General features: G+C 35.2%; 1 protein-coding gene and 1 non-coding gene across 2 annotated transcripts in view; both read left to right on the top strand.

The window, feature by feature from the left end:
• The window catches only part of PTPRQ (protein tyrosine phosphatase receptor type Q), a 257068-nt gene that overhangs the window by 173355 nt on the left and 59022 nt on the right, over positions 1–24691 (top strand). Inside the window, exons 45-48 of the mRNA XM_057316413.1 lie at positions 12307–12428; positions 18183–18369; positions 21530–21774; positions 24503–24569. Of these exons, the coding sequence (XP_057172396.1) occupies positions 12307–12428; positions 18183–18369; positions 21530–21774; positions 24503–24569 (621 nt within the window). The remainder of the gene's footprint in view (positions 1–12306; positions 12429–18182; positions 18370–21529; positions 21775–24502; positions 24570–24691) is intronic.
• LOC113256470 (U6 spliceosomal RNA) lies at positions 13382–13490 on the top strand. Its single transcript, XR_003316680.1, has one exon. It is a non-coding gene; the product is annotated as a U6 spliceosomal RNA (small nuclear RNA).

Below are 24691 nucleotides of genomic sequence, written 5' to 3'. Positions count from 1 at the left end.
CTGTTAAATATCTCCATGGTGTACAATAAGTACTTATAATGCTGAGGAAATGTATGACTTTAAAAGAGTGTGGGTGTGAAATTAGTATGGAATGAAATGAGACTCTCATAATGTGCATCTCCTATAGACCACCAGGACTGGAAGACAGCAAGAAAGGAAAATTCCTGGGGTAACACTTAGGTTGTGAAAACCACAGGATACCATACTCATGAGGAATTTTAACTACCCAAACATCTGTTAGGTTAAAAAAAAAAATTCAACAAAACATGCCTCATCAAAGAGGCTTCCAAGGAATGCAACTTTATGATCTAAAAAGAAGAAAAACTAAATAGAGGGCAAAATATGCCTTAACAATTTTTAAAAATAAATGGTTATTGAGTTGCTATATATTCAGTTATTTTCCTTAATTTATTCTAAATGGTGTAATGCACTTATAATGTGATAAGTGCTATAATAACAAAGGTAGATATTATCCCTTTTACAAAGAAGCAATTATGTAAAAATAAGAAGAGATGTTAGCCGTAAATAAATAGGAAAATATAATCAAAGGCATAAAGAAGCGCATTTGGTGGCAATGCATTTTTAGAATGGCTCTAACCTGCTGCCACTAGAGGAAATGAATATAATTTATTCTAGACATGATGGTTGTACTTCTGTGAAATTAGTTAGACGCTGTTGAAAGCCTTCTCAGTTAGTTGCCTGATAATTCCAAATGTGTATCAAGAGGACATCTCTCTTCCAGGCCTGTAGGTTGAAGTTACTGGTATGACTGCTTAGGTTTCCAGACATGTCAGACCCCATATTACCACTGCCCCTGCCCCACTGCAAACCTTGCCTGCCTGTGTGTTCCCTGTTCCAGTGCATTATACCATTGTTCATTTACTTGTTCATGCCAGCCACCTAGGAATCATTCATTATTTCTAGCTGTCACCCATCCCCCACCCCCAAGTCCATTCCTGAGTCCTATTGAATTTACCTTCTAAGTACTTCTTGAATTTATTTTCCTCTGTTAAACATCTCTAAATCAAGACTCTTAAAATTAATTTCCTAGATTATTACAAACCTAAATGATCTTTCTGGTCCCGTTTTCTCTACCCTCCACCTGAACCCAGCTTTTGAATATACCTCTCTGACCATGTTATTCCCCTGCTTAAAATCTTTGATTTAAGTTTTCTATTTTCCTTTTGTATAAAAATCATACTTTTTAGTGTGCTCTATAAGGTAGGTCATCTGTGATTTTGCTTATATTCCCCTTGCTCTTTCTCTTTTGTGCTCCAGAATCTTCACTGCTCTTTTTTTTTGGAGACCAGCTTCCTTTTCTTTATATTTCACACCAAACATCTCTTTTGCAAACCCTTCTATTAGTTCCTCCTTCCACTCCCACGTCTCAAAAATTGTTTCTCAAATACTGAACATTTTGCTTCATAATTGTTTTTCTCTCTCTCTTTTGTGGAACTCTGAGCTCCTTAAAAGCAGAGATGACTAGGGGTGCCTGGGTGGTGCAGTCAGTTAAGCTTCAGAGTCTTGGCTTCAGCTCAGGTCATGATCTCAGGATCTTGAGATCAAGCCCTAATTTGGGCTCCACCTCTGCATGGAGTCCGCTTGAGATTCTCTCTCCCTCCTCCTCTACCCCTCCCACTCATGTACTCTCTCTCTCTCCCTCTCTCAAATAAATAAATAAATCTTTAAAAAAAAAACAGATAACGAGGTGATCATGTCTTATGTATGTTTCCACCCTCCATGCCTACTCAGTATCTAAGACTAAATGATTATGGCATTTGGACTCGAGGAAGGCATTTGACTGAATGTGAAAGTATTTCAATGCCAAAATTTTCCATTGCAGAATAGTTCATACTAATTCTTTTCTTCATTTTTTGGTCTATAATTTGTCTTTCAAATACTTACATGGTTATAGCCAAAATTAAAATTCTCCTAGTCAGTTACTGTCTGTGTTTAACATGTTCAGATTCTTTTATTTCACAAAGCGAGTCTATTTTATATTGCTGATATTGTTTTTATTTTTTCATTAGCATAGGAAGTATGATTACTGCACTTTGGAAAGAAATATGCATGTAATTAATTAAGAAATATTTCAAACAATAAAGGAAAATGCATGTTTATTTCAGAAGCATTAACAGTAGCTATATGATTAACTGAGAGAATAAACTTAATGTATTTGTATAGCAAGGTGGGATCATAGTAGATTGACAGTTCATGAAAAAAACAAAAGAGAACAATGTCTAGATTTGGGCTGCTAAATATGATTACAAAGCGAAGATATTTGGGTGAAATCATTATTTTTTTTTAAAGATTTTATTTATTTATTTGACAGAGATAGAGACAGCCAGCGAGAGAGGGAACACAAGCAGGGGGAGTGGGAGAGGAAGAAGCAGGCTCATAGCAGAGGAGCCTGGTGTGGGGCTCAATCCCATAATGCCGGGATCACGCCCTGAGCCGAAGGCAGACGCTTAACCGCTGTGCCACCCAGGCGCCCCTGAAATCATAATTTAAATGTCAAAATAATATGCATATAAAATTAAAGAATTTAATAGAGCATTCAACTATATATTTAACTCAGAAGAGTTTTTGCCAGATTATTAAACACGTTTTTAGAGTTTAAATAAAAATATTTTTAAATTCTATTACATAAGCACATAGAACATGTTTTTCAACAAAATCACTGAAAATCAAAGGATATTATAAAGATCATCAGGTATTTTAAAATCATTAATATTATAGAAAAACTGGTTATCATAAGGAAAAAATGAGAAAAAAATATCTTTCCCCTAAGTATAACTCACTACATCTTATCTTTCAAATATTCAAATGAATTCTCTTACTTTCTCATCTCAAACTTCAAATCTCATGATGAATTGAATTTATTTGGACTCTCCTGAGAATCTTTTTTTTTCCTTGGTTCAGAAGTATGAAGTTAGGCTTAGTTCCTTGTGATTTTTAGTCTTTAATCTCAATACTAGGCCCTGGGTCAACAAAAATTCAGCCCCGTTTTCTTCTGCATTACTAAGGAGGTGGGGAGAACTCTGATTTGATTATGGAAAACTCCCAAATCTGAAAGACCATATAATTGCTATGCCTGGTAGCTTGGGGCAGTTTTGGTTGGACCCAACAACTGAATTGAGAGCCCTTGGTTGAGTTGTTAAGAATAATGACAACAATAGCTAAACTTATCAAGTGTTATGTGCTGGTTCTATTCTAAGAACTTTATACACATTGATTCATTCGTGAACTTCATTTATTTCTAGGGTAGAGGCCGTGCTCTTAGATCTTGAATAGGACTTGGGCAAAGCCTGCTGGTGATATGAAAGTACCACAAAAAAGAAGCAGAGAGTGGCATTTGGATGGCTCAGTCAGTTAAGCATCTGCCTTTGGCTCAGGTCGTGATCCCATGGTCCAAGGATCAATCCCCCATTGGGCTCCCTGCTCAGCAGGGAGTCTGCTTCTCCCTCTCCCTCTGACCCCCCCCTGCCCCATTCCTTCTCTCTCTCTCTTGCTCACTCTTGCTCTCTCAAATAAATAAATAAGTAAAATCTTAAAAAAAAAAAAAAAGCAGAGAGGTGCTAAGTAGGATTACAAAGAGAACTATCCAGGTTAAATAGTAATTTAAAGGAAATAATAAGCATATAAAATTAAACTATTTACTTATTTACTAATTTACTAACATTCAATATTTAGTGTCAGAAAAAGGCTTTTGCCAAACCTTAAGCAAGTTTTCCAGAATATAAATAAAAATATTTTAAAATCCCATTTGCATGAACAAATCCAATGTCTTTTTCAGCAAAAGTGCTAAGAACCAAAGAGTTAAAAGAAATTTTAAGGATTATCACTATGTGATATTATTAACTTTGACAACTGGGACTAAAGCAGACCTGGAGATATTAGACAAGCTTCTAGTATATAATCCAACCATCTCCATTCCCAAACAGATTGGATGGGAGTTTTCTTCAAATTACACTTTCAGTTTCTTTTCTCTTTGCTGATACACCTGATAGTTATCTTACCTACATACAATGAATGGAAGGATGAAATAGGGGCATTTATCTTGGTCCCAGTACTCCATTGTGGTGATGCCCCCATCTGATATGGTGATGGCCTTATCTATATTATTCCAGGTGGTTCCTTCGCAGAGATTCTGCGTTCTTACGTAACACAGTGGCCTGTTATTACTGTGGGAATGGGAGGGAGCGACAGTAGGGAGAAACCTCTTCATAGTTTATCCAGAATTAAAATAAATGGAAGGTAGGAAGAGACCAGTCTGTAGAGTATGAATTGGCTGGATGAACATTTCCATGTTTATCACCACCAGCTCCGAAGCCCTCCTCCACTGCTTCACAAGCCCTCACAGAAGCAGTAATTTAATCCCTGCCCAGGCTTCTGATTCAGTTAAGTCTGGCGTGTGACTTCAGAATTTGCTTTTCTAACAACTTCCCAGGTAATATTGATGCTGCTTGTGTGGAGACCACATTTTGAGAACCACTGTTGTAGAAAGTTATTTTTATAAACATGATGCTATTCTAGAAAAAGATGTGCTTTCTGATCCTAAAAACAACAGTACTAATATCAGAATATTTTTATTCTTACCTGGCATGGCTAGTGTTGGAAGAGAGGGTTTTTTGTATTTTGTATTATTTTTCAACTTAAGCCAGACTGAGATGACTCAGAAAATTATTCATTACAAATCACAGAAAATGGTCATTCAGTGAGGTCTACTACTATGGGCATCCATGAATCATTCCCAATACTCATCAAACAGTCTGATTGGACAGATTGTTAGGCTTACAATATTTGCCTTTGTGATGCCATCTTGCTGTAGGAAAATCTAACTATAAAACAAAATTAAGGTCCTGTAGAATAGTAGGAAATATTTTGTACACCGACCATATTATCCCATACTAGGCAATGAGATCACTGGGCTTTAGGGAAACATTCAGCATCAGGGAAGGATAGCTGATTAGTGTAGTGTTGTAACCAATACAATGTGTCCTGGGATGCTCTTGGCCTGCGTGCATGTAGTCAATCTAATTGCTGAACTTCTTCAGGTCCCTTGATGAGCTGAATTATTTAAAATGCAAGGAATCCACTAAAACCACCAAGCCAATTAGATTTCCTCTAGTCCTGAGAGACAAGTAAAACTTAAAGCTAATTCTTCCAGGTGTGCTGAATCAAAGCCAACTCACCGTCCTAGGGACTAATACTTGTATAAGCTGAGAAAGAATGGAGTCCCTCATGTAGTGATGATAGTAGCTAGGAATGTGGTAGTCTACTCTACCAAATCCTGAAACTAAAATACCCTGAAGGGTAGGCCCTTGAAATAAGTTTAAGCTCAACTTAAATCCACATATTATATACAAGACAATTTAAATCACATGTGTGCAGAGCTCAAGATTTTCTGTCTTGTAAGTTGTTGTCAAATCATTTATATATTTATGTTTATTCTTTTAGGAAAGTCACGATAGCATGGCGCACTAAAAAACTATACAATATTTTCTACATTTTTGTCATTAGATTAAATTTGCAGGGTTCTACAGAAGGCAAAGTTACTAATAAGTCTTTGAATGTGCTTATTTTGAAAGTATAGTATTAGACACACCAAAATATATGGTTCTTAATCAAACTGGCATAGACTTGGGGGCATTAAAACTCTTATATGTATGAGGCAAAATGATGGTCTATCCAGACTCACCTTTCAGCTAACACACTTAGCACAGGGACACAGATGGATGGGAAAGATGACCCTGACCCACATAAGACCCACATTCCTGTGCAAGGATAGAAGCATGATAATCAGGAAATGATGGTTGTTAGTTACAGAAAATGCATTATTGTGAAAACCAGGGGAAAAGTGCTTATGAGAGGAAGTGATTGGATTATGGGGAATGAGAGAATAAAGATAGATCATTCCTACTGAGTAAATTGCTGTGATTTATAAGAGAAAGGGTATAGTGATATCTTGGCCCATTACTGACTAGATTCATTTCACAAACAATCCTAAATCAGAATGTGACAGTTTATGGGGAGACAAACAAAGTCTCCCAAAGATGCTCATACGTTACTAAGCTTTTAAACTGGCATATTTTCATCTCCCCACACCTTTACTGCTTTAAGCTTCCTTGGTTTTGCTGGTTGACATTTGTAATTGTAATTTTGCATTCTCCCTTATATGACTCTAGTAATAGTTTACTACACATTGGAATAAGAGAGAAAAAAATACTCATATATTTTATTATGTATTTTTGGAATTTTGAGAATTTCCTAAAGAATATTACCTAAAAGAAATTTGAAAAGATCATGTACTTAAAAGTATACTATAATATTTGGACAATATTAAAATAATTAAGTATTGTTTAATAATAGACAAGCATTTTGGTGTTTTATATTATTTCTCTTAAATTAACTGTGAATTAAATGATTATCTTTAATTGCTTTATACAGATAAGAATCAGTTATGTGCATATAATATATTCTTATATCAGTTTAGTAATGTATGTGTTTGCTTTTATTTTTTTTAATTCAGATTTAGGAGTTCTTATATCATTATATGCTAATCCTTTAAGAATACAGATTGATATACCACATTCTAAGAGAAATTTTTCACAAAGGATTCAACACAGGAAACACTTGTATAAAAAAACAGACAATTTCATCAAATTTACTGAAAATGCAAATGTTGTTTAGTGTTTCTTAAAAAAGACAAAAGAAAAAGTCTTTGGGAAAAGTTCAAGAAATGGTATTAAAGCACAGCTCAGCGAGGGGCTAAATACCTTGCCTTTTTTTAATAATGACTGATTAGTGTATAAAACTGAAAATATTGAGTACTCCAGTTGGTTAGTTGCTTAGTGTGTGCCACGAATGATCTTTAAATGTCATTTTTCTCTCAGCTCTGCTTGGGGTAGCAGACACTCGCTGATGACGGCTTGATTACTAGTATTTAAGGAATGATTGCAGGGTTGACATTTTCTTGTGAAAGACAAGAGTTGAAGTAAGGCTTCATACTGCTTTCTGAGCTGGTCTACAGACATACTTGCAAGACTAGCCAAGGTTTCCCTTGGGAAATGATTTTGGATCTGCTCTCACTTGAGTCCCAAAAGATCCAAACTACAGAGCAGAGGAGACGTAGACATATTTCCTTGGAAAGATTTCCAAAGACAGGCTACCATTAGTCACAAAAAAAATCTCATCAACTTTCTTAGTCACAGAAAATTATCAGTAAACTGTCTGTGGTGTCTGTCAATAATGTACCATCATGCCTGCCTGATAGAATGAGTTTGGTTTAAAAGTTAGTACCAACAGCTATTGAACTGGTATACTTTCTAGAGGTATACGAATTAGATTATGGAGATAATATTTTCTCTTTGGATCTAATTAAGTTTGACCCATCTTTCTGGTATGAGTTAGATATCAAGCATCAAAATCTATAGAGGCCCCTTTAGTCCATGAAAATATACTATGGTGTTGTCTTTTTACCTGTGACAGCAGTTCTTACAAAGCCCCTAACCCTGGCCTTAAAGGCCATACACAAACTGGCTCCCATTTCCTCTCTTACTCTCATTATTACCTGGCTTCAGCCTCACTGGAGTCCTTATTATTCCTAGAATAGACCAGGAAAAATCCTGCCTCAGGGCCATTTTGCTTCAAAATGCTTGTCTATTATTAAACAATACTTAATTATTTTAATATTGTCCAAATATTATAGCATACTTTTAAGTACATGATATTTTCAAATTTCTTTTAGGTAATATTCTTTAGGAAATTCTCAAAATTCCAGTCTTGTCTGTGACACTCTTGCTTCAAACATTCCCATGTACCTTTACCTCCTTCAAATCTTTGTTTTAATGTCACCTGCTTACAGAGGTATGCCCTCATCACCATATTTAAAATAGTAATTCCCATTAGCATTCCCATTCTTACTATCCTGCTTCATTTTTTGTCATGGTACATATCACTTCCTAACATAGTATGTAATTTACTTACATATTAGTTTTTTTTGTTTTTTTTTTTTAATTTATTTGACAGAGAGACAGCCAGCGAGAGAGGGAACACAGGCAGGGAGAGTGGGAGAGGAAGAAGCAGGCTCCCAGCAGAGGAGCCTGATGTGGGGCTCGATCCCAGGACTCCGGGATCACACCCTGAGCCAAAGGCAGACACTTAATGACTGAGCCACCCAGGCGCCCCTATATATTAGTTTTAACTTATCTAAATTTTTATAAAATGTATTATTTATCTCCCTCCACTAAAATAGAGGTTCTATGATGTTTATGTCTTTGGTTTTCTTCTCTATCACCAGCACTTCAAAAATGCCCACCATGTAGTAGGGGTTCAATAAATAGTTGTTGAGTGAAGAAGAGCAATCATATTCTAGAAACTCTATATGGATAGGTCTACAACTACATCCATCACTTCTATAGTCTTTGTGTCTTCCTAGTCTCTGGCACACGGAAGGTGCTCAATCAATATTTGCTTGTTGGATAAACATATAAATTTCATCTAAAAGCCAACAGAACATTTGGGTATAACTAAAGAGAAAGGGAGCCTAAAATATTTTCTTAGAGTGGTATAATCTAAATTTGCGGCCTGTCAGAAAACTGTTCCTTTCCACAATGCTTCTTACAGAGCTAGAAGGCAGGTTTTGCAAAAATATTAGTGTTAAATAATAAAAACATTAATTATTAATTGGTAGCTGTCTTAACAAATTTGTACTTAACTTCTAGCCCATCCCGTTTATAGAGTCAAAGGCAGCAGAAGATAGGCCGTTAAAATCTACAAAACATCTTATATTTTTCAAAGCAGATTTCTCTGTGAGGAAAGAGTGCAATCATGATCAGTAATGGTGTCCCAGGTCCTGAGGCCTATCCACTCCTCATTTAACATTCCGAATAGAGAGATTCAGGGATGCTATTTGTTATTTTGCTACTTGTTAAGGTGGGCATAACATTTCTAAGGAACATCTAGTTTGGAAAGGAAAGAGGGTTGCCACTCTTGAATATGAAGTGCATTGTTCTGTTAGGGCATCCAAAAGCAATTAATTATGCTAGTGGCAGGAGATCTCTCATAGCTCTCATTTGTTATATGTAATTATCTAAATGAATTATGCTACAATTTGAAACACTTTTCATAAATCTAGGACCATAAAATTAGAAGTAATAAAGACTGAAGATGTTAGGATATGCAGGTGTTTAAGTGCTGGGATTCCACGATCTCTCCACATTTGTTACCAGAGTAATCATGTACCCAGTTCTGTCATCATTATTAGCACTTCTCAGCTCTTCAGACCTCTGAATCCTGAAACATTCCCTCTTCACTCTCTCTCCGGATGCCTTCCTGGGCCATACGGACTAGATCTCCGAGTCAATGTCCAGAGTGTTACACAAGGGCCAGAAAAGGTATGTGTAGGAAAGATATGTTTGGCACCTCAAAGGCATTTTCCCACAGAAACTTCCTTATACACGATTGCTAGACTCCTCTATTGTTACATCTGAATATTCTTTTAAAATATTTTAATGCTACTATTAGAATATATTTTTATGGGGGTGCCTGAGTGGCTCAGTTGTTAAACGTCTGCCTTCAGCTCAGGTCATGATCCCAGGGTCCTGGGATCATGCCCCACATTGGGCTCCCTGCTCAGCGGGAAGCCTGCTTCTCCCTCTCCTGCTCCCGCTGCTTGTGTTCCCTCTCTTGCTATCTCTCTCTGTGTGTCAAATGAATAAATATAATCTTAAAAAAAAAGAATATATTTTTATGGGCTGAATTGGGTACCTAAATTCCACACATAATATCTCTCTTGGAAACATACTCTAAGTGCTATTAACACATTTGTAGTTTGAAAATTGTCACTACTATTAACATTTTATTTATTTATTTATTTATTTATTTATTTATTTTAAAGATTTTATTTATTTATGTGACAGAGAGACAGCCAGTGAGAGAGGGAACACAGCAGGGAAGTGGGAGAGGAAGAAGCAGGCTCCCAGCGGAGGAGCCTGATGTGGGACTCGATCCCGGAACGCCGGGATCACGCCCTGAGCCGAAGGCAGACGCTCAACGACTGTGCTACCCAGGCGCCCCAATATTAACATTTTAAATAACTATCTGGTCCTGAAATAAACCTTTGGCTCCCTTCAGAGCATGTGACTCACTTGCTGTATTTATGCTATCTTGATGTGTAAGGAATTACCTGAAATTTTAAAAAAATTCTTTTCCATCCTGGCCCTGTCTTCCTAGTTCTAGGCTTATCTTTCAAATCAGGTAGGCATTCTCAGTTCTTTTGTCTCAGACTCAATGAGTACAAATCCAAAATTATTATGTCCTTCAGTAGTCTTATCCCTACCAAAACCAGTATCTGCTCTTGAATATGCTGCTGGTAAGAATTCTATCAACAGTCTCCTGGTATTAACACATGAATTAGCTTTTGCTACATCCTCTATGTCAATTTTTACCCACATATAATCAGCCTTAAGTTTTTTTTAAATCAAATTTTCTAAATGACTCCAGGGTTCATCTCTTCCTATCCATTCCTAGGGCCACTAATCTAATTTAGGATCTCATCATATCTTATCTGGCTTTTTGGAAATAGCGTCCCTGGACTCAATGCTTCAGAGCACTTACTTATTTTATAACTACTGGAATTTTCTTCCTAAATCGTTAGAAAAATAATTTCTTTTTCAAAATCCTTCAGTGGCATTCTGTTATTTAAAGAATGAGCTTCAAACGCTTTAACATAATAACCTAACTTAGGTCCCAAAAGACCATGTGAGGCTTGTTCCTTATTGTATGAACACCAGTCTCTCTGGGATATCCGTACTCCTCGAATTTAGGGATTCTGAATCTTTTTTGTACCATGGATTCCTTTGGCAGTCTGATGAAGCGTGTGGACTCCTTCCTAGGACAATATTTTTTAATGTATAAGATAATAAACATAAGATTACCAAGGAAAACACTTCTACAGTGATAAAATTCTGTCTGTGGACCCCGCTGTTTATGTCTTTGTGGCTTTCCTTGTGATCCTCTCAGCAAAGAAGTGCCTCTAAACCACTCCTCTGATTATTGAAATCCTTCTCATCTTTCAAAGCCTATTCAATTCCCATCTCCTCTGCGCAACTTTACCTAGGCTCCCTGCCCCATCTGTATTCACCACTTTGCCCTTTGCCCACTCACAGTAGATTCTTTGTATTTCTAATTAGTCCTTATCTTAACTTAGCCTTTTATTAGAATATATTGTATTAATTGACAATAATGGGCCAAACAGTGAACTAACTGGCCCCTTTCACACATTTTGAATTTATGATTCTTTTAAAACACTATGCAATATGCATATGAGGAGGAAACTGAGGCCCAGAAATTTTGTTTGACCAAGCTAGTACAATTTGGTGCTCTTATAAATTATTTGAGGAAAGGAATATTTGAATAATCTTCTTTATACCTTCTCAGGGTCTGTGGAATAATATTTGTTCAGTAATGTTTGCTCATATGGATTTAAAGATAAGGAAAACTGGGAAATTCTTATCTCCAAGTATTTAATGCCCCTAGAATTGACTAGAGGCTGTAGTAGGACAGAGATATGCGTAACAGTGTTCCTAGTTCAATGTATGTGAAATCAGTGGTGACTAAATCCTTCTTAACATCCTAAAAACTCTTCTGGTTCCTAGCAGTTTCACAAATTGAAAATTTACACAAGGGTTTTCAGCAGGGGTTTCACAAGGGGTTTCAGTTCCCTAAAATATTATCTCTTGCTTTGTACTCTTGATCAAAAACAATAGTAATAAAAATAGGACAAATTAAAGAATTTGTGTGGAATCATAATGAATTCAGGAAACGTTTACATGTGTGATAATATCAGTTGTATAACCTATTTCCTATGTTACTCCCTCTGTGAAAACAATAAAAGCAACCCAATTTTAAATATAATTCCCTTGTTTCAGTTTCACTTTTTTTTTGTAGTCAAACATGTTTCTTCAGGTCTTCCTAAAACAACATTATTAGACAATCTATTTTTAAATAAAAGCATTTATTAAAAAAAAGATTTATTTTGCAATAGTAATGTTTTCAAAATATTAATTTGTAGTTTAAAATCATATATTTATGATTATTAATTTCTCACGTGGAAGTTTCTCATATATAAGAATTATTTTGAAAGGAATTACATCTTTTGATTTGCCAATGCCTTTAGCATGCTGTGAACTATAAATTAATGTATAATTAATCACTATCCTTTTCTCATGGCCTTTTCTAATCTTGTATTGTAACAAAGACTAACTCAAATGTCCCAGGGTAATTGATGTTCTATTTTCACAGCTCCAGATGGTCCTCCTGAAAGTGTGTATGTAGTAGCAACATCACCTTTTAGCATCAACATCAGCTGGAGTGAACCTGCTACCATTACTGGACCAACATTCTATCTGATAGATGTCAAATCGGTAAGGTGTGTCTTACCTTCTGCAAAAGATGGTATAGAAAGTGATTAAGAGGGGCGCCTGGGTGGCGCAGTCGTTAAGCGTCTGCCTTCAGCTCAGGGCGTGATCCCGGCGTTCCAAGATCGAGTCCCACATCGGTCTCCTCTGTTGGGGGCCTACTTCTTCCTCTCCCACTCCCCCTACTGTGTTCCCTCTCTCGCTGGCTGTCTCTCTGTCACATAAATAAATAAAATCTTAAAAAAAAAAAAAAAAGAGGGGCGCCTGGGTGGCACAGCGGTTAAGCGTCTGCCTTCGGCTCAGGGCGTGATCCCAGCGTTATGGGATCGAGCCCCACATCAGGCTCTTCTGCTATGAGCCTGCTTCTTCCTCTCCCACTCCCCCTGCTTGTGTTCCCTCTCTCGCTGGCTGTCTCTGTCTGTCAAATAAATAAATAAAATCTTTAAAAAAAAAAAAAAAAAAAAGAAAGAAAGAAAGTGATTAAGAATACACATTTTGGAACCAGACTATTTGAATTTTAATCCTTGCTGTGTTAGACCTCAGGCAACTTACTTAACCTGCGTGTGTGTGTTTCAGTATCCATATCTGTAAAAGAAAGATTAATAATTGTACCCAGGTTATACGCAACTAATGAATCATCGAACTTTACAGCGGAAACCGGGGATGTACTGTATGGTGACTAACATAATATAATAAAAAATCATTAAAAAAATAAATAAATAATTGTACCCAGGTTACAGAGATCTTGTGAAGACTGAATTAGAAAATATGCATAAAGAACTTTAAACATTGCCTGAGTAAGACTCAATAAATGTAAGTAAGGCTCAATTAGTGTAAGTAAAGTATTATTAGCAGGATTATCATATTTATCCCCAGGTTTTAGATAATTTTTTTTTACATAATGTTTATAAATGAGGGGTTAAATTGATAATAATATACTGGTTTAAAATAGAGTGAGAAAGTACTTAATTCAGCAGCTTATATACTAAAATTGGAATGATACAGAGAAGATTAGCATGGCCCCTGCGCAAGGATGACACACAAATTCATGAAGCATTCCATATTTTAAATAATAATAACAATAAAATACAGAAAAACTCATAATATGAAAGGTGAAGGGAGAAGGCATTAGGAGAAATAGCTCCCAAATAAGGTAAATTATAGCTTAATATTGAAAAACACCTGAAGCAGACCATGAGAAAGAAATGGTACTAAAAGCGTGAAAAGAAAGATTCATTCAAGAAGAAGCAAGTCGTTCGGGAATCCTTGGTCAAAGCATTCAAGAAAACTACTGAGAGAAGCTAGATTAGGAGGCAGACTGTATAACACATAACAGAATTTGGGTTTTATGATAAGGCCAGTGGAGTGTCAATTGAGGAATTAAAGCAGTGTTGGGATATAGATTTCTATTTTATAGGATCAGCTTGGTTGCCCTGCAGAGGATAGAGCAGTCTTAGTGCAAAATTCAGCAAGGGGACAGGACGCTGTAAGAGGAACTGGGTAAGAAATGGTAAGGACAGAAGAAATGTAGTGAGGGAATGGAATGGAAAATAATTTACATCTACAGGATTTGGTGGAGAAAATCGGTGGGTGGTGAGTGGAAGGAATAATCGAGGATGACTTTATGATATAGGATTTGGAAAATTGTGAGGAGAACGATTTGTAAAGGAAAGGAATGAATTCAGTATTAGAGGTGCTGAGTTTGAGATGCCAGGGAGCCCTCCAGATGAAGATACTCCCCTAGCACTGTTATATAGAGATCTGGAGCTCAGGAGAGGAGACCTGAATTTGCAGATTTGGAAGTGTTGGTATTTAGATGATAGTTGAAATGATAGGAAGGGATGAGATTAAATATGGGACATGTAGTTTGAGAAGCTCTTCTGTAAGAACTAACCTGAGAATTGAATCCTGGGGAATCCAAACATGTAAACAAAAGGCCACCAAAGGCACCAGACTGGAGTAGCCATCCAGATGGAAGGAAACCCAAGCATAAGAGTCAAGCCTTTCACCTAAAACAGGGTGCTCAACCACGTAAATATGCAGAGTTGTTAGCTGGGATTAGGATTAGAAAAACCTTGTGAGGGCCCTGCTTGGGTTTTACTTGGCCTGATGACTGCTCTTTTCTCATGGCATCTAATGCATTGAGTCAAATAATTTATGGTGAATTCTTCCCCTTCCTTGCTGTCTCTACCTATCTTTTGTTTAACGTTTATAATTTTATTACGTCTTTATGCTATTTCTAAAATGGAAGTACTTCTACCTCAAAAGACCTGTCATGATTAAAAGAAGATTTAAGGGATTATTGGTGCATTTGTTAACCCCATTCAGTCTTCTGTTTATGTTCCTTTTTAGAGCTTATTTGTGAAGACTTTAAGTTCATAATTAGCCAAAAGTAATCAACATGCATGACAAATGCTCTGGGAATATGTATTAAAAGCAAATTACAAAATGATAATGCTCTCTTCTGTCAAAGACACCTTATAAATGAAAATAGTTCTCTCTTGAAATTTGTGCTTAAAGGAATGGAAAATAAAATATTTTTGAAAGTGATTTATAACATCATTTTCTTAGTATTCTTACTGAGATTAAAAATGAGCAAGGGAAAGAGAAAAGGATGACTAACATGGTAATTGCTTACTTTATATCAGTTACACAGTAGCCTCTCCATAGCATTACCTTACCTTATCTAACATTTTGCTGTAAATATATGATCTTCATTTTGCATCAAGGAGAGTTGAGGCACAAAGATGATAGCTTCTCAAGCAGTTAAGACCTGGTTACAACCAGTAGACAATGGTGTGATAGGAGAAAGGAAAAATGACCAAGTAGCAAATAAAATTTGCCAAGTTGAAATATATGCTCATCCAAAACTTTTGGGTCAAAACCAGCAAGAATTCAAATAGATTGTAGCACTTTGTATTTTCCCCAGGGTTCTTGGAACAAGGCTATCATTTAGTTCCTTCTCTCCTTTATTCATTTGACACATAGTTTTAAATACATCCAACATGCCTGCATTGTGCTAGGTGCTGGATGCCTAGAACAAGTCTGATGTGGTCATTGTCTTTATAGAGCTTATCTGCAGCTCATTTCATGGATATATAATTATCTATCTTCAAAAATCATTGGCTTCCAGGGAAGAACACATGTCATTGAATTTAAGGCTTATGCTGTAGCCTGGCCTTTGCCAAATACTAGTCACAGAGGCATAAAACTCTTTTCCTAAAAGACTCAAGTTAAGCAAAACTTGACAGTCTTAAAGATATATGGGCACAGATATCACCCTGGATGATACTACTAGAAATTCATGCATTTTGTAGTCCTTTGTTCACTGTTCCCTTTTTTTTTCCGAAATAACAAATATTTATCGTTTCTGTTCACCACAACGAGGATGCAAAGCATAAGTAGCTCACATTCTAGTGGGAAACACCAGAATATAAACAGCTAATTACAGAAGGTGAGCTATGCAGTTTTTTGGAATATAAACTAGCAAAGTAATTGAAGTTCCTGTTATGTGTTATGAGGGGCATACGATAGAGAGGAGACTTCAAGAGCAGGTTAAATTGGTTGTAGAACTTGAGGAATGAATAGTGGTATGCCAGGTGGGGAAGGGGGCAAATGGAGTAGGAAAAGGAGAGAAAATAGAATCAAAGTCTAATTGCTGACGTTGTCTATAAAACCACCATACTGCAAAAATAATAGGACACATTTCATAATAATAATAGATGATCAAATATAATATGAGCAACCAAGCTTGAAATTGTTGGAAGGGAAATAATGAATTAAAAAGGTCTGAGGTTTCAGTCCCAGGTGAGTGGACAAGTAATGATTAACAATAACAACAACAGAGTAGGTTTAGTGAAGAAAAATAAATGAATTTTGGTACATTCTGTATTTGCGGACCCACCATTCTTTTTGGATTTTATTAAATTTATTTTTAAGATATAGTAGATCACAGGCATGTTATGTCATATTTTTACTACTCAGTATTTAGTATGGACTATTTTAATGGAAGACATTAAAATAATTTTAATTTTACTTTATAAGATCAGGCCCAGTGTAGTAGTGTAGAGAGTTCTGGATTCTTGAAAGACTTGGGGGCAAATCATATCTCAGCTACAAAATAACTATGGAATGTTGTGGAATTCACCTCAACTCTATAAAATTAGAATTCAAATAGGTATAGTGGTCAGTCAAGGAACATAAACTTCACCCAGTTGAGTGAAACAGTGGTGAATTGGAGACTTGTGCCCCATTATAGAAGTCAGCTAACACTCATCTCTAGATAATTACTACCCAGCATGAATATAAGCCTAGTTTTAAGGATAATTTAAAAAGCTAGATTTCTATGTGATGTTAAATGCTGACAGCTAACTGAATCACACCTACTTTCTACCAGTGAGAATATGCTCTTGATCAGTAGTATCCCTATGCTGATCTGCTCTTCGGCCACTTTAGAGGAAGGAGGCAACTGCCTTCAGTGCTCTAAGGTGGGAACATCGATTTGACTTTGCAATGCGTATGTTATTTATCAGCCTTTTGCTGTGTTTCTCATAGCAACATCTTTAAGTTAAAACAGCTCTTAGAAAAGAGCATTTGAAGAATATTTTGAACAAGAAATCTTTCAAAGTTACAAGGAAAGGTCAAGTTGGAAATGAATTTAGTAGTGTGAACAGTGTCTACAATCTGGTTCTAAGTGTTTCAATTCGGATACCTGAGAGTAGCATGCATTGTAGGATTTCAGATTTTCTGATATTCATCTCAGGAAAAACCCTTCTTTTTATTGCTAGAAACTTTAGCTATGTTTAATCCCTGCGGCGAATAAGCCAGACTCTTCATCAAAGCAGACTGTGTTTGAACACACTATACGACTATATTTAATACACCTAAGGATACTCATTTTTGCACATCTAATAATTATAACATCAATGATTAACTGAGTCCTTATCCAGTGCTATGCGTAGTGCTCGATGGGAGTTTTTCAAACCGCAATCATGACCAAAATTTTTTAAATGAACTGGAATAAAATTGAAAAGAGAAGAAAATATCAAAGTGCATTTCAGAAAGAAGTGGCATTTCTGAAAATTGTTTTTAAGTTATGAAGAAGTGTGTGTATGTATGTCTGTGTGTGTATGTGTGTGTATATATGTGTGTGTGTGTGTGTGTGTGTATATAAAGTATAAACACATGCACAGCCTGAATTATGTTACAAAATGTGTTTCCTTTCTGTAGGTCATGATCAAAAAATATCAAAATCTCTGTCCAGCTACTTCAGATCCATTTTTCTAAATCTCACCAAGCACTATAAATAGATGTTATTACTCCAATATTACGTACACAGAAAGTGAGACACAGAGAACATAAGTAATTTTTCAAACGCTACAGGAACTACTATTACATGACCAAGCTGGGATTTGAACCTTTAATGGTTGATTACCAAAATCTGTATTCTTTCGCTTATAAAACATTGCAGTAGAAAGTAAGGTTTCATTGACACAGAGATAATACTTGCTTGTTCATTGGATGGATTGATTGTGGTCGTTGGTTGATTTTTTTCTTCTTTTATTTTCAGTTGCTGAAATAATTGCTTATAAGTAGACTGTTAAAGTGGCACTTTAGATTTTCCAGGACAATCTGACTGCAAGAAAAAAATAATTCAAATCTTGGCTAGATAAATATACTACATGTAGCTTTGTAGTATTGTTTTGGTGATTTGGATCTCACGTGCGGCTTCCTTTAATTACTAGCTGTTTTGTCCTATAGGTAGATAGCGATGAATTTAATATTTCCTTCATCAAGTCAAATGAGGAAAATAAGACCATAGAAATTAAAGATTTGAAAATATTCACAAGGTATTCTGTGGTGATCACAGCATTCACTGGAAACGGAAGTGCTGCGTATGCAGAAGGAAAGTCAAGTGCTCAAGTGATTGTTACTACTTTAGAATCAGGTAAGGCATATTTTCCATCACTGCTAAAAATTGACTGAGATTTAAGTGTCTTTCTTACAATTTCTCACACCGCCCCCTAAAAAGGGTATGCATTCCAAGAAATTTTTAAAGCGTATAAAACATAAAATTCAGTGATTCACCATAACTGACAGAAGTGAAGTTTTTCTATTTACCTTTTTTAGGCTAAGTGGAATTATGTACAATAATCAATTCTTGGAAATACAGAAACAAATTAGTTCATAAAAATGTCCTAATTGTATTTTTTTGTATTTATTTTTGCACTCCATATTTCAGAAATTTGAGTTACCGTGCCTAAGAGATGATTTTTCAAATGGTCTATGGCCAATAATGCTTCGTGTAAACTTCCATTTTAATTATTTCTGTCCATGATTTAAATGCACAGTAAAGTAATAATACTCTATCATTATATAATCTGGAATTCAAAATTAGAATCTAGGTCATGCTTACCGTATCTGTTTTCATCACCTAATCAAATGACATGTTTTTTTGTATAACCTATTTAATAAATGTCAGAATCCATACAGATTTCCTCAAGTTCCTACGAACAGGGTCTGAATGAATAATAAGTTTGTAACCAATAGGAGTAAGTGTGGAAAGTCAGCTTCCCAGAACTTGCTTGCCCTATCCTCCTTCAGACTCCTGATGTTCTTTGCCACCAGATATATCTTTGGAAAGAGCACATGAAGGGATGTGTTGCTATAGTTTATTTGTTGCTATCTGTAAGGTAAGTATAGGAGGTAAAACATGTTTTTTAGCTAGTCTTTTCATTATGTTATATACTCTATTGTCTATAAAGTTATGGTTCTACATTAACAGATAACATCTTATCCTCAGCACCCTAAAATTTCATTTGTTTCCATTTTGCCGCCACATATATCCCAGATATTTATTTTCTTATACTTTCTACACGTCTCCCACATCCTACCTATGAGGAAAGATTATCCTGAATTTATTCACACTCATACCATAAAGCACTGATTCTTTTTTTTTTTTTTTAAGATTTTATTTATTTATTTGAGAGAAAGCAGGCAGAGGGAGAGGGAGAAGCAGGCTTCCTGCTGAGCAGGGAGCCCAATGCAGGACTCGATCCCAGGATCCCGAGATCGTGACCCGAGCCAAAGGCAGCCGCTTAATTGGCTGAGCCACCCAGGTGCCTCTGATCATCAAATCTTAATGTGCTACCTCTCCCAAAGATATCATAGTTAAATAAATTATTACTAAATCTCTAAGAGTAGAATTTTAGGTGTAAAACCAAAGATACTTGGAGAATAGGAAATTCTTTCCAGCATTCAGAGAGTTATTTCACTTATTCAACCTTAAACCTGATCTGATTTTTAGAGAAAGTTCTTATTAAAAGAAAATATATTTTTATATCATAGAAATGTATAACAGCAAATGCAAAAGTATTTTTGAGCCAATTTTTCACTTTAGCTATGCGTTTTTCCACTTAATATGTGATATTTGGCACTATAACATGTTTATCTGTTTCTCTTTTTTTCTCACTGTTATTTATTTACTCATTTCTTTTGCTTGCTACAGGGTACTATCTATAAAGATATTTGCAAAATAATAAATAATAAAGATACTAAAGCTTGAACATCTGAACCTTTGACAGTCAAATATTAGCAGGCTTCTTCATGGAAATTCCTTTACCTAGTATGGGAGATATATCCATTTCAATTTGATCAAAATAGATATATTCATGCGATCAGTCATTTATATAAAGAACACTATGTAGTGCAGCAAGGACTGGTTCCTATATTCATAACTTAATTTTATCCTCACATATATCACTTTCTTTCATGATAATTTACTGATACCTAGGTGTTGCATATTAGGCTAATTTTTATTTATCAAAAATAAAATGGAATATCTAGACTATATAAAGAACTCTCAAAGCTCAACACTTAAGAAAATCCAATTAGAATTTGGCAAAAAACGTGACTAGACATTTCATCATGAAGGAGATACAGTGGGCAAATAAACTCATGATAAGATAGATTTTCAGCATCATTAGCTATTAAGGAAATGCAAATTAGAACCACAATGAGATATCCTATGCATCTACTAGAAAAGATAAAATAATAATTATAAAATAATAATGATGCCAAATGCTGGCAAAGATACAAAGAGACTGGATCTCTCATACATTGCTAATGGGAATGCAAAAGGGTACAGCCACACTGAAAAATAGTTGGCAGCCTTTCCTAAAACTAAACATGCACTTAGAGCACATTACCTAGCAATCATATTCTGGGGCAATTATCACAGAGAATTAAAAATTTATGTTCGTCAAACAGCTGTAAATGAATGTTAATAGCAGGTTTATTAGTAAGAACAAAAAAAACTGGAAACAACCTAAATGTTTTCCTATGATTAAACAAACTTTGGTGTATCCACAAAATGGAACACTACTCAGTAATAAAAAAAAGAATGAACCATTGATACATACAACAACCGTGAGGGAACTTAAGCATTATGCTGTTCTTTTTCTTAAAAATGACAGAACTATGGAGGACAATGGTTAGTGTGGGAATGCGTAGGGTGCAAATACAAGGGGATAGCCAGGGAAGTTTCTTTATGGAAATGGAATAGTTTTATACCTTATTTCTGGTGATGATTGCAGGAACTGTTACATGGGAAAAAATTGCATAGAACTACACACACATTTAAGAAAGCATGAAAAAATGGTGAAATCTGAATAAGGCCTATAATCTAATTAACAGTATTGTACTAATGTCAATATCCAGGTTTGATATTAAACTACAATTAGGTAAGTTGTCACCACTGGGAAAAGCTGAGGGAATGTTCTAGGGGACTGTACGTACCACTTTTGCAAATTCCTTTGAGTCTATATTATTTAAATAAGCAGTACAAAAAGTCATGGAGATGCATTCTACATAAAAATAAATACATGTAAAAGTCAAAATAAATAAATAACCAAACTAACTGGATCACCATTATGATTTCTGTGACCTACATGTATCACCCATTTTGTTTGTTTCCATAACATATAGGGTTTAAATAATTTGTGTAACCCATTTTATAAACAAAAAATTTGACTCAAATGAATTTTATATGGAGATTAAAAAGAGGAACACAAATTTTAATAAATTAATTGCCTAATATTTCATTTTAGTCCCCAAGGATCCACCTAACAACATGACATTTCAGAAGATACCAGACGAAGTTACAAAATTTCAGTTAACATTTCTTCCTCCTTCTCAACCCAATGGAAATATCCAAGTATACCAAGCTTTAGTTTACCGAGAAGATGATCCTACTGCTGTCCAGATTCACAACCTCAGTATTATCCAGCAAACTGATACCTCCGTCATTGCGATGTTAGAAGGACTAAAAGGAGGACATACATATAACATCAGTGTAAGCATTCATAGCTTTTAATTATGCACCTATTTTACAAAGTCAGTTTACAAACTCAGCATTCAAAAATACTGCAGTTTAGGTACACGCTAGATTTCTCATGTCTTTTTGCAGGGTTGTGTGAGACATGCCAACAGAAAATAACATTTAGAGAAATGGAATTGCTTATTTCCTATTATAATACAGCAAGCACTGTGAAAATATGTAGGTAACAAAAAGTTTTCACAACAATAGTAGAAATCCAGAAATAAAATAGAAGGGAAAGAAAATGCATGTTAAAAGCAAGAGGGCAATGATATGTAAAGAGAGAATTCTACCTAAAGGGAAGCTGTTTATGTGTGGTTATAAGTGGAAAATGGAAAAGCAAATTTCAAAGGCAAAGGGCAGAAATAACTATGTATATGTTTGAAATTCACCTGCCTTTCACATAATAATTACTAAAGCTAAGCATTTTATATCCTAATTCTAAATTATCCATGCATGTTTATATACATACAGACATACACACAATTTATTTCAAAAATGCATTTTGTAGTATGTCTTAAATTTTCAAATAGAATTATATGGGTCAGAATATCATCTTTTAAGCAACAAAGAGTTCGCCCTAAACCTGCAGGTAGCTTAGTAATTAATTTTCCTACCAGTTCTTTATGATCCTCGTGTAATGATCAGAACGCTGTTATTAATAATTTGTATTCATATGTATATGTTTTTCTCTATATTATATTTCTGCATATCTTCATTTCTTCCTTCAATCACTATATATTTTATTTTATTTATATATATCTATCTATATAGATAGATAGATTCTTGTTGCACATCCCATTAAGCGGACCACCATTGTGGAGGGTCTATTAGAGGGAGGGTGGTTAAGAGAATAAACTGATCCGAGTTCAAATCCTGCTCTGTGGTTTGTTTCTGCACAGCTGCCTCAAATCTGTACCTCAGTTCCTTTATCTAAAAAAGAAAAAAACAAACGGTAAATTCTACTCCTGAGACTAATATTTCACTGTATGTTAACCACTGTATGTTAACCAACTGGAATTTAAATAAAGACTTGAAACCAAAAAAGAAAGGAAAGAAAGAAAGAAGAAAGAAAGAAAGAAAGAAAGAAAGAAAGAAAGAAAGAAAGAAAGAAAGAAAGAAAGAAAAGTAATAAGAATAATGACTTCTTTATAGGATTTTTGTAAGAATTAAAGAATTATAGTTATGGGAAGGAGTGAGTGCTCCATCAGTTTTGCCTTTTGGAATAAGAGAAAAAAACAGGAAACAAAGTAGAACTAATTCATAATTTAAAGAACAGTAAAAAAAATTCGCTAACTTACTGTTCAGAAAATGCCATTTATAGTTTCCTCAACACCTGGGAGTTTATTAGAAATATATAACTTTCACATCTATCCCAACCTACTGAATTAAAACCTGCGTATCTTCATTCAACAGATTTACAAGTGACTCCTTTGTATAATGCAATTTGAGTAGATCACCTAATTCTTCATTTATTATCTCACTTAAATGTTAGGCTATACCACAAAGAAGTAAAAATAACGAAGCACACCATAGTATCACTTTCCATTTTTAATACTTTTTAAAAAAAGATTTTATTTATTCATTTAAGAGAGAAGGAGAATGAGCACGAGCGGAGCAGGGGGAGGGGAGCGGCTGAGGGAGCAGGAGAAGCAGACTCCCCACTGAGCAGGGAGCCCATGTGGGGCTTGGGTCTCCATCCCAGGATTCTGGGATCATGACCTGAGCCTGAGCCAAAGGCAGATGCTTAACCAACGGAACCACCCCGGTGCCCGATACTTCTTTTCTTAAATTTACAAACTCCAATAAATATTTCCTTTAGATGTTCTTTAACCACATTCTTTAGGCTTAGTTTATTCACCATACCCACCACATCATATATATTATTATAATTTTAATTCACCTAAAAACATTCCCAAAATATCTATAGTGTGGAAATATAGAAAACAAGTTAGTTCCAATAAACATATTATATTCTGAATTGTTTTTGTGAATGAAATTGGGCAAGAATATAGTCTTTGTTTTATAGTGCAAAATAAATAAAAGAAGATTCTCTATCTACAGTTCCTTAAGCGTAAAGTGAATTGAAAGGATTCACATTTGTGTGAATCACCCTCTGTCTATACAAACAGAAATGTTTTATGTGTATATGCTGCATTATGCAGGTTATAGCGTCGGATACTTTGGGGCAGGGGTGAAGAAGGGCATAAAGGCCAACTTTCAGAGGGATGATTTAATACAGGAAAACAAGGAGGTTGAAGGAATAGGATTTCATTTCAGAGAAGGGAAAAAAAGAGGGTCTTGAATATGGATTTAAAGAAAGCCAGAGTTACCTAGCTACAGAGGAAAGGAGCAGATGTGAGAGTAGATGAAGGAGTGTAGACATAGTGGCTTTTCTGCGTCTGCACCTCCTCCTCAAATTGAAGCCACATCCTTTCCTGGTCACTATGACAGGGCTGTTGAAGTCACTCAGTCTTTGTTCTCAGGACTTAGTACTACAAGATCAGTTTTAAGAACTACTTTATTATTAATGTTCTTCCTACACACGTGTATTCATTTCAGCAAGTGCAAGAAAAATATAATAAATAGACTATATTCAGTTTTTAAAAGTAGAATCATTTTTAAATTACATATGACTATAATAAAAATAGTAACAAGATGTTTCTTTTTCTTTTTTCTTTTCTTTTTTTTTTTTTTTTTTTAGGTTTATGCAATCAATAGTGCTGGCGCAGGGCCAAAGGTTCAGATGAGAATAACCATGGACATTAAAGGTACATACATGAGCTGCCTTCCTGTGAAATACTGTTGTCTTAATCAAAGAGTAATTATAATTGAATTCTATTATTAGAGTTAAGAATGTAGTCAAGCTTTTAAATGATGCATATGCAATAAT

The sequence above is a fragment of the Ursus arctos genome, unplaced genomic scaffold (assembly GCF_023065955.2).
Source record: "Ursus arctos isolate Adak ecotype North America unplaced genomic scaffold, UrsArc2.0 scaffold_21, whole genome shotgun sequence".
Taxonomy (NCBI): domain Eukaryota; kingdom Metazoa; phylum Chordata; class Mammalia; order Carnivora; family Ursidae; genus Ursus; species Ursus arctos.
This window is presented reverse-complemented; position numbering and strand designations above follow the sequence as displayed.